Raw genomic sequence first — 15,075 nt, 5'->3', positions numbered from 1 at the left:
ACCAACTGAGCTAAGTTCACGGGAACTTGTCTGATCTAATCTAATATAATGCAATGTTATTTCTGGTTAAAAGGGGACTTATCTTATCTAATCTAATCTAATCTAATGCAATGTTATTTCTGGTTAAAAAAAATAAATCTTCATTTGTCTGTTTTAAAAAATTCTACTGGTTCTTGTCAAAAAAAAAGAAAAAAGAAATTCTACTGGTTCGCGCATATCAGTCCACAATCTTAGAAGAATGTATGCCTAATAATATGCACGATTAAACAAATAAATGAACATAAAAAGTTGTAAACATACATACTTATAAAAGAATCATTGGTGGGAGTGGAAATAACAAGATTATATGGTTTATTTGATTTGATGCCATGATGGAGAGATAAAAGTTATATTTTCACGAGCACCCTCTGCACAAAATTTGTTTTTTTTTTTAGAGAAAGAGAAACCTTATGGATACATGTGCTGACATGATTTTCAAATTATTTCAACAACTGGATATTGCTCAAAAACAAATTTTTGCAGTCACCTTAGTATTTGGAAGCACAGAAACAACAAAGTGTGGAATAATATTGTGGAAACTACTCAACAGATTGGAACACGCACGGAGGCTTTTCTAAGTAGCTGGAAGAATGCAAAAGATACCCGAAATCAAACTACCACTCCTTCCACGCATACTGATATAGATAAATGGACTAAGGCAAATACCGGAAGATTCAAATGCAATGTTGATGCAGCCTTCTCCACTTCCCTCGACAAAGTTGGTTTCGAAGCTTGCATTCGAGATACGGATGAAAACTTTGTAATAGGACGGACTACATGGGTCCAATTACCATCTCTAAATCACACCATCCGAAATTATCCTATATCTCTAGTTGAAATTGTATCTTGGATGAGATTGAGTTTGACACCAATGGAATAAAATTGTTTTTCACACTTGCCTTTATGGTATTCTAGCATGTAGACGAGCACCGACTCATCCATAAATTTTTCTTGAATGAAAACCACACTTAATCTTCATCACGAGTCATGATTAAGTTAAGCATAAAGTTGTGCATGAAATTCTATCATCATATATTATTACTACCTCCGTCCTTAATTATAGAACCCTTTTAAAAAAATAACGGGAATTAAGATAATAAATATTTGTATTAAATATGTTCGTAATTACTATTGTTTTTACAATTTTATCCTTTAAGAGAGAGTTGATTTATGTTTTCAACATGTTATTTATTGCTAATTGAAGAAAAAGATGTATGATAAATAGAGGCATGTATGTAAAAAAATAATTAATGTAGTTGAAAATAACAAAATAATCTTATGAAAAGAGACAAAAAAATTCTCAAAAGGTCATATAATTAGAAACGGAGGTAGTATAATTTTAATTCAAATTTAAATTAGAATTAGTTAAGATTCGAATTCTTAAGATTAATTTAAAAATTGATTTGAAAATTAACTTAGGATTAGATGAAATTTAATTTGATTCAAGTTTAAATAAAAATTTACACCATGAGAATGATACAATTATTAAATTAAATAATCTCAATGAACGGTAAAATTAAAAAAAAAAAGTCATATCATATTTTTTTTTGGGTACCTGAAAACTTAGTATCCCTTTATATTTAGGTATAAATAAAATATAAAAAATAATATGAAATCTAATTTAAAAATATATGAGCAGTGTTATTTCCTACGAAAGGAAAATTCATGAATTCCACGATCATGTGTAATGCACGGCTTGAACAATATTTTTTTAATTGATAAAATACAAATAAAAAAAGGCTGTTTAGCGGAAAATATGGTGTGCTTATGTATTCTTGGTTTTCGTTGATTTACTAGTCGTGGGAAAAAGCATTTCCCAAAATATATTCATATTTTTCACATCAACTCTTCAAAAAAAAAAAATTCACATCAAGTCTTCGAAATAATATTTGTTTAAAAAAAACTCATTTTGTAATTCTAAAAAGAATCTCATTTTGTTTTAAATAAATCACTTTTTGTTTAATATTAAAATAACTTGTACAACAATTGTATTGTTCCAATAAAAAATCGTTTTAAGTAGAGAACCTCCTTCGCAAGCACCTTCAATTCAATTCTCTCATCTTTCAGAAAAAAAGTGTTCTCTACTCTTTCAAATCTCGTTTCCGAATTTCTTCAACTTTCCAACAATGGTGCTCGAGGTAACCTCTCCGATTTTCTCTTCCTCTAATCTTCATCGATTCAATTCCTCCACTGCAATTCGATCAATTAGGGTTTTCTTTAATCACATTATTCTTATACTAATCAATCTTTGATTTTAATAGGCGACACTTATCATTATGGATAACTCTGAACATATGCGTAACGGTGATTACTCTCCTTCTCGATTTCAAGCTCAATCTGACACTGTTAGTCTTATTTGCGGTGCTAAAACTCAGGTTACTCTTCAATCCAACGCCTAATTTGTTTACTTTATTATCCGTGATTCCGATTCTAAGCAATTTTTTAAGTCAAATTATATATTGCATTTCAGACTTGGTTTTTATGTTTAATTTTAGGTTTAGGGTTTATGTTTGTTAATATTGTTTTTTTTTTCTTATGAATTTCAGTCTAATCCTGAAAATACTGTTGGAGTTATGACTATGGCTGGGAAGGGAGTTCGAGTTTTGTCTACCCCTACCAGTGATTTGGGCAAAATCTTGGGTTGTATGCATGGTATGTTCTTTTTTTTTGTTCTTGAATCTTCGGTACTCTCTGATAATTGTTCTATGCTATGTTGAATGAAATGTGGTGACAGTGTAGAATGCTGCGAAATCATCACTTTTAGGTCCTGTTTGAATAAAGCAGCTAATAGCTTAAGCACTTATCATATATAAGCACTTATTATATGTTATTTCCGTATTGAAAGATAAAAGAAAGTCAAACCGTTTTTGTATAAGCTATAAACTGTTTTGTAAGCTATCCTAGAGAGCTTAAAAATAAGCTGAAAATAGCTTATGAATATGTCATAAGCTGTCTTCGGATGTTTTCCCAAACACTCTCACAAGTGCTTATGTAAGTAGGTAAATCTCAAATAAGCCAATCCAATCGGACCCTAAGTGTTTTTTTATTCATTTGTACAAGTAAGTACAAGCTGTTTTTATAAGTTTTCCCAAACACTCTCACAAGTGCTTATGCTAGTAGATAAGCTCAAATAACGCAATCCAAGCAGGCCCCAAGTGTTATTTATTCATTTGTACAATTAAGTACAAGGTTGTCTAAGTAAATTCTATGTGAATTGGATTTTTAGGTTGTGGAAGTTTGTCCGGTTCTGCTATCTAGGGTCTATTTTGATTGACTAATTTGAGCTTATCGGCTGGTATAAGCACTTATGAGATAGGTTGAGATATCTTATCGAAACAACTTATAACATGATCATAACTGTTTTCAGCTTATTTATTAAACTCTCCATGATAGCTTATGAAAACAATTTATAGCTTATATGAAAACAATTCAATTTGATTTTATATTTTGTTATAGAAATAACTTATACATATGCACTTGTATGATAAGCGCTTATGCTATAAGTGCTTAATTGAGTTGTTTATCCAAATAGGACCATAGTTTCTTTCCTTCTGGCTTCTTATCATTTTAGATGCTTCAGCAGCTATGTGTATGGCAAGTGCCACGCTGTCATGGGGATGGCTATTACAAAGATTAAACTGTCATCTGGGGGTGGCTATTAGAAAGATTAAACTTTCATCTAACTCATTTTTGTATATACCGAGCAAGTGAAACAAGTTTACATCGTACTGGATTCATCTTTTGATGTAAGAGTTTATTCATTTTTCTTCCTCAGGTCTAGAAATAGGCGGTGAGATAAACCTAGCTGCTGCCATTCAGGTGGCACAGTTGGCTCTTAAGCATCGGCAGAATAAGAAGCAGCAGCAAAGGATTGTCGTCTTTTGTGGAAGGTATGAACAACTATTTATTCTTCATTGTTTGAAGTTTATTCTTTTTGTAACCGATTCCCCCCCATAATCTAATTTGGTGCTTTATTATAGTCCTGTCAAGCATGAGAAGAAAATGTTGGAGATGATTGGGAGAAAGTTGAAAAAGAATAGTGTTGCACTTGACATTGTCAACTTTGGAGAAGAAGATGAGGGGAAGACAGAGAAGCTGGAAGCACTCCTTACAGCTGTAAACAATAATGATAGTAGCCACATGGTTCATGTTCCACCCGGTCCAAATGCTCTGTCGGATGTACTTATAAGGTTTGTGGGTTCAATTTTGTTTTGTATATTTTTCTTTTTCTAAATTTGTACTCTGCATTCCCATTTGAATCGGGATTTCTAGTTTGGTAAAATTTTAGAAGTTTATTATTTATTTAACTTTTATCCCTGCTGTTTCTACTCAACCCTGCCTTCTTCTCTTCTAACTCTTTTTGGAGAGTTTGAGAGCGTAGACTTTGAACTTCTGTGCATTTAAAAAAAAAAACCTTTTATTCAATTTTTAACTAAATCCCCAAATAGCCATGAATTCTTCCAGTTAGGAAGTCCAAAACTCCTTTTAATGTCAAATCTTTCATTTGATCAACCCAGTTAGCACTACTGGCATGCTTCAAACTACTTTCTTAACCATCCCCCCCTCCCCACCCCGCTATATATATATATATATATATATATATGAACCGCTAGATTAAAAAGAAGGGCCAAGATTAAAACATAGATTAAATGAGTCATGTGCCAAACATGTGCCTTTCTCTCAATACTTGTACGCCTTCTCACTTCTTCTTTCTTCTTCTTTTCCCTTTCAAATTCTTGTTCCTTCCTGCGTGCTTCAACGTTGCCTCAGTAAAGAAGATACCAATTTCATTGTATCTTTGCATTTGCCTTCCTTTAATGGCAGTGCTAATTTTTCTTGTCCATAAACATCCAGAGGAAAAAAGCAAAGACTTCCAAAAAAATGAAATTATGTGGATTTGTGAGGTCTTGTCTAAATATGTCCTCCCCTTTTCCATACATTCATTAACGAAATTATGTGGAACGTAAATTCAAGTATGATAAAGCTGTTTTGAACTTTTGATTTATTAACTAGGTTTAGGGTGAACTTTTAAATTATAGAAATTGGCAATCTGGGTTTCTAAATTATTGAAAACAATCGATAACTACACAAAAAAGAGGAACATAGAGAGATGGCCGGAATCACCAACATTGATAATCGGAATTTCCGTCATTGAGAGATGAGTGAAAAGGGGTGGAGGAAAGATAAGGATGAACGAGAATGCGAAGGGTTGGAGAGAGAACACAAGTGAGAAAGATGCATGTGAATGACACATGCCTCATTTAATCTATGTTTTAAACTTAGCCCTTCTTTTTAATCTAGTGGTTCATATTTATTCTTATCATTCTCACATATAACTATCATTCTCATGTGATATGCCCCCTATATATATATATATATATATAGCCTTTGGAGTTGTTGGCTACATTATGATTTTTACATCTGAGTCTTAGGTGTTTAGCTATGGTTGTTTTCATCTCTAGGTTGGAAGCCTTGCTCTGTTAGTTTTTTCCCCCTCTAGTATCATTCTTTTCTCACATTTGTATTTTGTTTGTTTCTAGAGGGTACTTTATCCTTCCTTCCTTCCTTCTATAAAAACTTCCCTCCTTTATAATCTGATAAATTCATCTGTTTAGTTGCGCGAAACTTCTGGGATATTTATGTAACCTTGTGTTGTGGCAGTACACCTATTTTTACTGGTGATGGAGAAGGTGGAAGCGGTTTTGCAGCTGCTGCAGCAGCAGCATCTGCAGGTGGTGTATCTGGATATGATTTTGGTGTGGATCCAAACTTGGACCCTGAATTAGCTCTTGCTCTGAGAGTTTCAATGGAAGAGGAGAGAGCCAGGCAGGAAGCAGCTGCGAAAAAGGCTGCAGAGGATGCTTCCAAACAGGAGAAAGGTGGTGAGCAGCAAGCTACTTCCCAGGATGCAACTATGACTGAGCGAACCAGTACAGAAGCTGAGCCTATGGTTGGTGTTATTAGTTATTTAAGCCACTTTTGTTGCCTGTTTTGTCCTTTTCTTTGTTTTGATTGTCATTGACTCATTCTGACACTCACCACCATCATGACTCATGCACGAATATGGGAAGCCATTTGTTATCAGTCTTTATGGAGATGTTGCATTTTTCTGTTGGCTCACCAGCATATATTCTAAGTACTTTTCCATGTGGTTTAAATTATACAGATAAATTAGTTATTGTAAATGCTATGGGTACAGAAGAACTTGTAAAGCTTATTTCTAGCATTTTTTCATGGGCTGATACAACACACACACATTTTGCAGTTTTTGTTTGGTTCTACCTGTTTTGCTTTTGAATCAGTTAACTTGTTTTAATTTTTAATTTTATTATTATTATTATTATTATTATTATTATTATTATTATTATTATTATAATATTTCTATACACCGTATCATGTTGTAGTACTAGTTTTTTGTGAACTGACTGACACTTTTTCTGTGTGAACTGGCTTTCACGTGGAAACAGGACGATGAGAATGCTCTACTACAACAGGCCCTTGCAATGTCAATGGATGATCCTGCAGTTAACCATGATGGAAGAGATGCAGATATGTCTGAAGCAGCTACAGATGACCCTGAGTTGGCTCGAGGTGAGTTTTTGTTTTATGTTTTTTAGCCATTATTCATCTAGACATGAGTGAGTATTTTTAAGTCATTTTAGTCTTGTCCTATGTTAGAAGTTAGTTCTTATTATGTTGCATGATGATTGATCTGGTTCTGGAATTAAGATAACAATTGTATTAATTTTGGTTCAAACAAGTGGGATAGAGTTTTTTCTTGGTTTATTTTTTTGTTTGGTGACCTGGATGGATATCATTTCATTGAACATGGGATGCTTTGTATGGATTTATTTTTTTGCTCAGCCAACTCATAGTTTTTTAGGGTTTGGCTTTGTTGAATCATGAATAGTTGCCTTCTCTTCTGGGAGAAACTGTGCTGATGAAAAAAGCAGTTTGTATTTCTGTAGTTTTTTCACTAATTTCTTGTCTTTTGTTGCTTGGAGCTCTCCAATTGTCAGTATCAGACACCACCACGGACGAAGTGACTAGATTGTTGGCGGATCAGTCTTTTGTATCTCATGTCCTTGCAACAGTATGTCTGATAAACCTACTAAATTATTTTATTTAAATGTATTAGTGGCAGTGTTGTTAAATGGCGGCAATTGCAGTGGTGATTTTTTTAAAACCGCTATAGGCAATTTTTGAAGGGATACCCACCAATGTTTATATGGTGGGCAATGTTCCTCCTTCTGCCATTGACCACACTGATTAGTGGAATGATATGCAATATGTTTTGCACCAAGTAATAATTCTTTGTTTCTGCAGCTTCCTGGGGTTGACCCAAATGACCCATCTGTCAAAGATTTGCTGGCTTCCATGCAAAATCAGTCCAACGTAAGTCTTCTTTTATTAGCAAATACCACTGGTTTAAAGGAACTCCATAGAAAATCTTAATGTGAGCATGATTGAATGATTTTGAGCTCCATTTCGTCTCTCCCCACATCTTCTACTTTGTATCTTGTTTTCCTTATTCAGTATAGGTTGGACTTTGCAGTGCATTATCAGTATTGTCGTCTTCCTATGGAGTAACTTTTTAGAACCATTGTTAGTGGAATTTATATATGGAAATGGTGTCAAAATAATCAAGTACCTTGCTAAATAATTTGAGTGAGAAAATTAATATATGCTTGAGGGAACATATTTGTTTATTATCAATATTATTTTTTTTGCTTTTTAAACGGTGAAGGTAAAGGGGGAGCCTCTATATGGTGCTTTAAGTGAGTAACGATATTGAACAGTTTTCAGTAAATGACATATTTAAATGTGGTTGTTATTCAATTTTTTTTCACAGAGCAGTATACTTTTATATAAATTCTATTCGATCACATTTATGCCCAACATTTTTTCAAATCGAACTATTGGTATTTAGATTTTGATACATGTTGTGCATTATTACTGATTTTATGATTGTATTGTCCATCAGGCTCATAAGAAGAATGAAGAGGAGGGACCAAATGAGGAGTAGTAATCTTGAGTCATTTTGCTTTTCTTATTTCTGTTCCTTTGACAGACACATTGGTATTGGTAACATGTTGGTTGGTGGTTCTAATGTGGGCATTACTTCACTTGCACTGCAGTTATGGGTCTCCGTAGCTTATTGGAACAGATGTATGTCTTTTGAATAGGTTAAGAAGCCTGTTATCAATGAAGGCATTAAGCGAGAACATACGTATACATTGTTTTATGGTGAAGAACATTCCATTGATATGTTTGTCGATGCATTACCAAAGTATATGAATCCATTTATATTTGTTTTTTATTTAAAGTTTTTTAGTTTACAAACAGAGGGGCTGATACGTGACCTTTTCTGTGGTGGTCTTTCTTGCTTAAGCTTAACAAAAGCATATTTACAAATTTATAATGCACTAGCTATATTTCTGTCAATATTGTCCTAGTTTTGCACTTAAGAGGATAGGAGGAGAAATATTGTATTTAGGCTCTGTTTGGGGGTGGCCTTCGGGAAATAGCAAGGATGAAAGAGAAATTGAAGGAATAATATTCTCCCAATATAAATGTTCCATATTCTTAGCATAATTCTTAACTTACAATGGGAAACTAAATAAATGCATTGGAGAAGCTCTTTACAGGAGGGTTTAGATAAATTCTTTAAATTTTGTCACTAAAAATTAAACCAATTACAAACATTCTCACATTTTTCCTCCTTTCAAAAATACTCTCAAAAGTATAAGATTTATTTCTCTTTTCCCTTGAGAGTTTTCCCCTCCATTCTCCTTGCGATTATAGTGACGCGGATTCTGTCTCAATCTTCCTCTTCTTTCTTGTGTCCATGTGTTTTCACCTCTTTCTCGTGAGACTTTCTTCTATTTTATGTGCGTATTGCGCAGATACATTTTGTTTTCATGTGTCTTTGCTCATGCGCTCATGCTCTTTTCAATTTAGGGATTTATCCATTTATTATGACATGCACCACATACGCTCACCTGTCTTTGCTCATGCTCTTTTCAATTTAGGGATTTATCCATTTATTATGACATGCACCACATATTTTTTTTATTCTTTTATTTTGTGCGTGTCCTTGAGGAGCCACACAACAAGAAATGTATTTATCAATTAATTGATAAATTGACTTTCTATTTTTATGAAGTTTTTACAAATTGACTTGAATCTTTCAATTAGGGTAAATTCACCTTGAAATTTACCAATTTATTAAAAGAAAAAAAGGGTGATGCCAAATCAACTGCAAGCAAGGCTTTGTCCCCGCCCATTCGTTTCAACTCATTTTCTTCTCACTCAAAAGGACAAGAATTTACTTCTGAAAATTTAATTTGTTTCTTATCACATAAGCCTGCCTATATGGGACACGGACAAATTATACCATTTTTAAAGGACTTATATCATGTAATTAACCAACAGTAATAACAATATATCATAACTATAAATGGTCCTCCAAAGTCATTATCGGTTAAACAAAAGATTAACCTTAAAAAGACACTTAATAAAGAACAGAGGAGTACCTCAATTAAGAGAACCCTTCTAGTACCAAAACAACAAAGCCCTCTTATGATGACTCATCAAAGAAAAACCAATACTGAAAAGAAAAAAAAAATTAAACTAATATTGCAGAGCCCTCAATAAAGAAGACTCTTCCAAAAACTAGCGTATGCCGCTAATTGTGACGCTCACACGGTATTCTTTAGTAAAAGGCGAAAGAATAGTTCGCTATGTGATCATCACACGGCTCCGTGATTTTTTCAACAAAGAAGTGCTTTCCTTTTATATACAAGCTGCTTGGTTGGGTTTATGTATTAGCCGATGTGGGACTTTTTAGCTAGACACCCACTCACTTTTCCCCTTTCCTTTCTTTCTACTTGCCAATGCAGAACTTGTCACAATCTTCCCCTATTCACTCTAACTCATCAACACACCTACATGAATGTTTAACATCATTTTATATTACTTCAATATCTGAAAGCTAAAATATTAAACATTTTTTGAAGCTTTCCTTCCACAGAAACAGACCAAGGTGTACATCTGTGATTGGCTTACGATATACTATATCCCCTACGAAACCTACACTTCAAATATTGCTTTTTATTTTTTAAGTCACGTTAAAATTTTCCTTCCTTCTCAAACTGCAGAAGCCTCCCTATTCCATACAATCATATGTTAATAAAGTACAGGTTTATACTTTTATTGCATATGCTGGAAATTCCTTTTTATACATGTACATTTTTCATCTTATGTCAATTGTATCTCCGTAGATAATTGAATTGGCATTCTATTCTTGAATTATATTTGTCCTTATTTTCCCCATCATTAATGGATTTTGGCAGTGCAAATTAATCAGTATCAGTCTATTGGTTACAGCCCTACAACAGAAGACGATATTCACTGTCGCGAAACTATCTTCAACCTATGTACAACTTGGACAATCACATATTCTCTAGACTTTACTATGATCCTTGCATTGACAAGAATTTGTGGATTCATCCACCTTGGCTTGGAGGATGTAATCAGTCTCAAGGTGAATTTGATCAATTCACGGATATATGTTGTTATTCCAACAGTTAAGAGCTTCTGTATGAAAAACTCTCACCATATTTTTCATATGCTTCCCCATCATTTCAATCTAGAAAATTGTAAAAGTATTCTAAGTCTCACAAAAGCCATTACTAAACAGCACCAAACTATCATCAAGCGGGGATAGCTCAGTTGGGAGAGCGTCAGACTGAAGATCTGAAGGTCGCGTGTTCGATCCACGCTCACCGCAATTTTTTATTTATTTTTTTAATTATAAATTTTTTAATTATAAAAGCTGTATATATGGTATAATAATTACATATGCATTGACTTTAAATTTGGTTCCTGGTTTTTCTCTCATCTTGCTGATTTTATTTTACTCTTCCTCTTTTTATTAAGTATCTTATTTAAGCGTTTCATCTATGCTCTTTTCCAGCATGATTAAAATTAGGAATAATTAATAAATATATGTGCTAAATTATAACCCTTCTTCAGACTTCTTTTTTGGATTGACAATTTCAATGGAACATTAGCTTTCAATCATGAAGGTCATCCAAGGAAAGTTCAATGATGAACCGTAGATCAGTACTTGAAAAATCTTCTTAAACTTCAACGATAACCGACGTCGGTCCCTCAAGTAGAAGCTAACTGTCCTTCTAATTGGTGTCAATTTGACGAAAACAAAAGAAGACAAATATGTCTATCTCAAAAATCATCTCTATTTGGTTTCTCTTATTTTTGTGAAACCGACGACGATCAGGTTATTGTCTCATTCATAAGAACGGATAAGACCATGGCTTTCTACTTCCGCTGGTTAAGTAAGTTTTGATGTTTTGTGCAACTTAAGTGTTGGTCCACAGCGATCCACCATAGAACTTGTCTATATTTATATCACAAATTGAAAACTTCTTGGTGATTTCAAGTTTAACTTAAGAATCTTTTGAAGAAAGTGCTTTAGGTGATATTTACTTGCAAGGGTTTAAGGAAGTTAATTTACATCCATTCTCAGAAATTCTTAACAGCAAATTGTTGAACTACATGAGTTCTTGTATAACTTGTACAGTTACTAATAAGGTCACATCTAACAGAATTTATCTTGCAGTCATTCACTATACTTACATTTTTTGTGTATATGGTGGTTTTCTGTGTAAAATAGCCATTAAGTTTGTCTCGTGCTTGATTTCATAATTCATTTAGAAATTTCTTTTAGTAACTAACCATACAAAACTACTCAAATATGGTGAAACAGAAGTGGTGTTGAATGTTAGTATTTATGGAAATGATTTCTGAGTCTGCATTACCCTTTGATTAGTATCATGTATTCGACATTTTCACAAACAAAGGTATTGAAAAACAAAATACCCCGACGAGTCCAAATTTTATCATTCTGTTGGCTACTTATATGTGATGCTTGGTCAAACATATTTTGCTCATGAGTCTACCAAGGTAATGCTGAAACACATTAATTCTTCAAAAACCTAATGTAAATATATATACAATGTTTGCAATATTGTTCAAGCATTATATGCATTGACAATAAATTCTCAGCTGAAAAAGTCAAGACAGAAACAAGCTGGACAGCATCAAGAGAACAAGTAGAAGATGCCATTGAGCCATTCTGATGTACATAGCCTTCCATCCTCAAACTACACAATTTAAAAAGATCATAGATATATGTTTCATTTTTGTTCAAAAGATCATTAATTAGTCCCTGTTTGGATAGACAACTTAATGAAGCGTTTATAGCATAAGCGCTTATCATATAAGTGCTTATCTATAAGCTATTTATACAATCTATAAGCTGTTTCTTTAAACTATCTTCAAGAGCTTATGAAAATAAGTTGAAAATGGCTTATGGACATGTCATAAGTTGTTTCCATAAGCTTTCTCAAACAGTGTCACTAGTGTTTATGCTAGTAGTCGTAGATAAGCTCAAATAAACAAATTAAACAAGAACAAAGATCAATTAGCGAATCGAAGTCTCTAAATCCTTCCTGCACTTCTTTAGAGAGAGGATTTCTTCTTCATATAGACTCTCCTAACTGTTAGAATGACAAAGCACATTTTTGTTTTGGAATCAGCAAATATTATCAACACGAGTGTACAAGACGCACAGCAAACTCGGGCAGAAAAATAAAATACAAAAGAAAATATAAGAATGGATGAGAAGTGAGGAATAAATGAATATGTCAAAGCATCCAAGACTATTTATAGCCATAAACTTATCCTATGTTGTAAATACCGTCAAAAGAAACGTTTAGGATGCCTAAACCGACCAAAAATGCATTAAACACATCACAAATCTTTCAAATCTTTGGTACAACGTCACCGCACACAATCTCGGATGGTTCGGATTCTATAAGCCAAATACTTTAGAAGCAGTTTAGATTATATATTATGAACGGTCTCAGACAATGTTTAAGCTTGATCTTTGGTGAAAAACACATAGAAAAAAGTAAACGAAATCATTCAACAACATAAAACAACATAATAAGATAAGTGATTATGAAAGGGAAGATATTCTAAGAGGTGTTATTGAACTTGACCCAACCGACGTAAATGATTAAATTGAGAAAGTGGTAAAAAAAGACAAATGACAAAAGCGTTATTTGATATTAACTTAAAGGATAAATTATGTAATTTTGCCTTAAAAAAGTTACGGTTAAATATATTTTTGCTCGCCATAAATATACTAACTTTTTTGTTTTAGTCTTAAAAATTTTCTCTCTCCCTAAAGTTTTCAATCATCATTTTTTTGTCCTTAATTTTAAGTTATGTTAGTTAAATCACATGAAATCTTCGTATATTTTTGAATAAAAGCTTTCTGAAAATGTTTAACATATCTTGGAATTTTGAAATTTGTGTATCCGATGCATTAAAATAATTTTTTTTGACTTTATAATGAATATCTTTTTAATTGTGAATCCTTAAAGAGAATTTTTTTTTTTGACAAAATAAAAGATATTCATTCATTCAAATTGATAGAGTACATCGATATAATGTAAAAGGATGAATATGTGAAGAGGCTCACAACATCCATGTTAATAGCATAAAACGACAAAGTACAATTGCCTACACATATGACTATATTTAAATCTCCGGAAAAACCATGTCTCGGATCTGCAACGTGGATGACGGCAAATACCTGACAATCTGCACTGGATCGAAGATGTTCTGACAATCTGAACCGATCAAATACCTGAGAGAAACAAGAAAAACAAACAATGTCGCACAAAGACGACGAACAAACCAACGTTGCACAAAGACGACAAAATCACAAAATAAAAAACAAAATAGATGTGAAAATCACTTATTTCAATAAAAGGGAAAAGGAAAAACGAGTTAGAGGGGTGATTTTGGGTCAAAAATTGACCCTAAATCACCTCTCTTTGATGGATGAAGGAGAAGAAACTAGGGTTTGGTGACGGCTCACAATTGAGAGAGAAAGGGAAAAGAGAAAGAAAAAAAAACAAGTCCTTAAAGAGAGTTCTAAGACACTTATTAGTAAGACCCATCTATATTCAAATACCTCTTTTGGTCGTTTAAGTTTTACAAAAATACCGGATTAACCCTTTAAGTTCTTAAGTTTTTTAAATTGGTCATTTAAGTTTTTTTAAGTTTCAATAAAGTCCTTTAAATTGTTAATTCAATGCACCTATTTAAAGTTTTTTAAGTTTCAAATAAGCTTTAAAAAGGGTAACAATGCATTAAATTAACAACTTAACCTATTTAAAACTTAAAAAACTTAAAGGACTAACATACTCCCTCCGTCCCAAATTGTATGTCACTTTAGAAAAAATATTTGTCCCAAATTATACGTCGCTTTACAATACCAATGAAAAATTAATGTTACTTTTCCTATTATATCCTTAACTATTTATTACTCTCTCTTCTTTCAATTCCTTCATTTATCTTTCCCATATCATTTATTGAGGATAATTTTGTAAAACAACTCATAATATCTCTTTCTCATACAATATTAATTACGTTTCTTAATATGTGTGAAATGCCCAAAACGTCATACAATTTGGGACGGAGGGAGTAATATTTTTGTCAAAGATGTATTTGACCTACATTTATCGATGACTTCTAAAAGTATAATATTAAATCTGTACCAAAAAAGAAGAAGAAAATGCTTTTATATGTGTTTAGTCCCTGCAAATATGGGTCATTTAAAAAATGGTCCTTTTATTCGTTAATCTTGGCAATTTGCCCTCCCAAAATTTAATCATTTAAAATTTTGTTCCTCTTCCCACTTAATCACTGCTACATCACTAATTTGATGACGTGGCAATCATTGCCACATGAAATTCCAATTTTATTTTTACCCATGGGTTTCCAATTCTTTCTTCCATCTTATTTCCTCTTCTTAAAGGGAAAAATTGGAATTTCATGTGTGGCAGTGATTGCCACATCATCAAATTAGTGACGTGACGGTGATTAAATGGAGAGAGAGAGAGAGATGAAATTTTAAATGATTAAATTTTGGGAGGA

The 15,075-nt window shown here is 32.9% G+C and overlaps 1 protein-coding gene and 2 non-coding genes across 3 annotated transcripts; 2 read left to right on the top strand and 1 right to left on the bottom strand.

Annotated features, from left to right (window-relative positions):
• The first annotated feature begins 2,016 nt into the window (after positions 1 to 2,016).
• Positions 2,017 to 8,454, top strand: LOC11413707 (26S proteasome non-ATPase regulatory subunit 4 homolog). The gene is made up of 10 exons (XM_003629238.4): positions 2,017 to 2,177; positions 2,301 to 2,414; positions 2,586 to 2,691; positions 3,815 to 3,929; positions 4,020 to 4,229; positions 5,701 to 5,989; positions 6,507 to 6,630; positions 7,044 to 7,132; positions 7,366 to 7,434; positions 8,024 to 8,454. Exons 1-10 carry the CDS (start codon positions 2,166 to 2,168, stop codon positions 8,063 to 8,065), a joined length of 1,170 nt encoding a protein of 389 aa, XP_003629286.1. The 5' UTR covers positions 2,017 to 2,165; the 3' UTR covers positions 8,066 to 8,454.
• A 1,230-nt stretch (positions 8,455 to 9,684) lies between these two features.
• LOC112417655 (U5 spliceosomal RNA) lies at positions 9,685 to 9,801 on the bottom strand. Its single transcript, XR_003008247.1, has one exon. It is a non-coding gene; the product is annotated as a U5 spliceosomal RNA (small nuclear RNA).
• A 957-nt stretch (positions 9,802 to 10,758) lies between these two features.
• On the top strand, positions 10,759 to 10,831 carry TRNAF-GAA (transfer RNA phenylalanine (anticodon GAA)). The gene has a single exon. It is a non-coding gene; the product is annotated as a tRNA-Phe (tRNA).
• The last annotated feature ends 4,244 nt before the right edge of the window (positions 10,832 to 15,075 follow it).

Source organism: Medicago truncatula, chromosome 8 (assembly GCF_003473485.1).
Source record: "Medicago truncatula cultivar Jemalong A17 chromosome 8, MtrunA17r5.0-ANR, whole genome shotgun sequence".
NCBI classification, from domain to species: domain Eukaryota; kingdom Viridiplantae; phylum Streptophyta; class Magnoliopsida; order Fabales; family Fabaceae; genus Medicago; species Medicago truncatula.
Note: the sequence above shows the minus strand (reverse complement) of the source record. Positions and strands in the feature narration are given on the sequence as shown.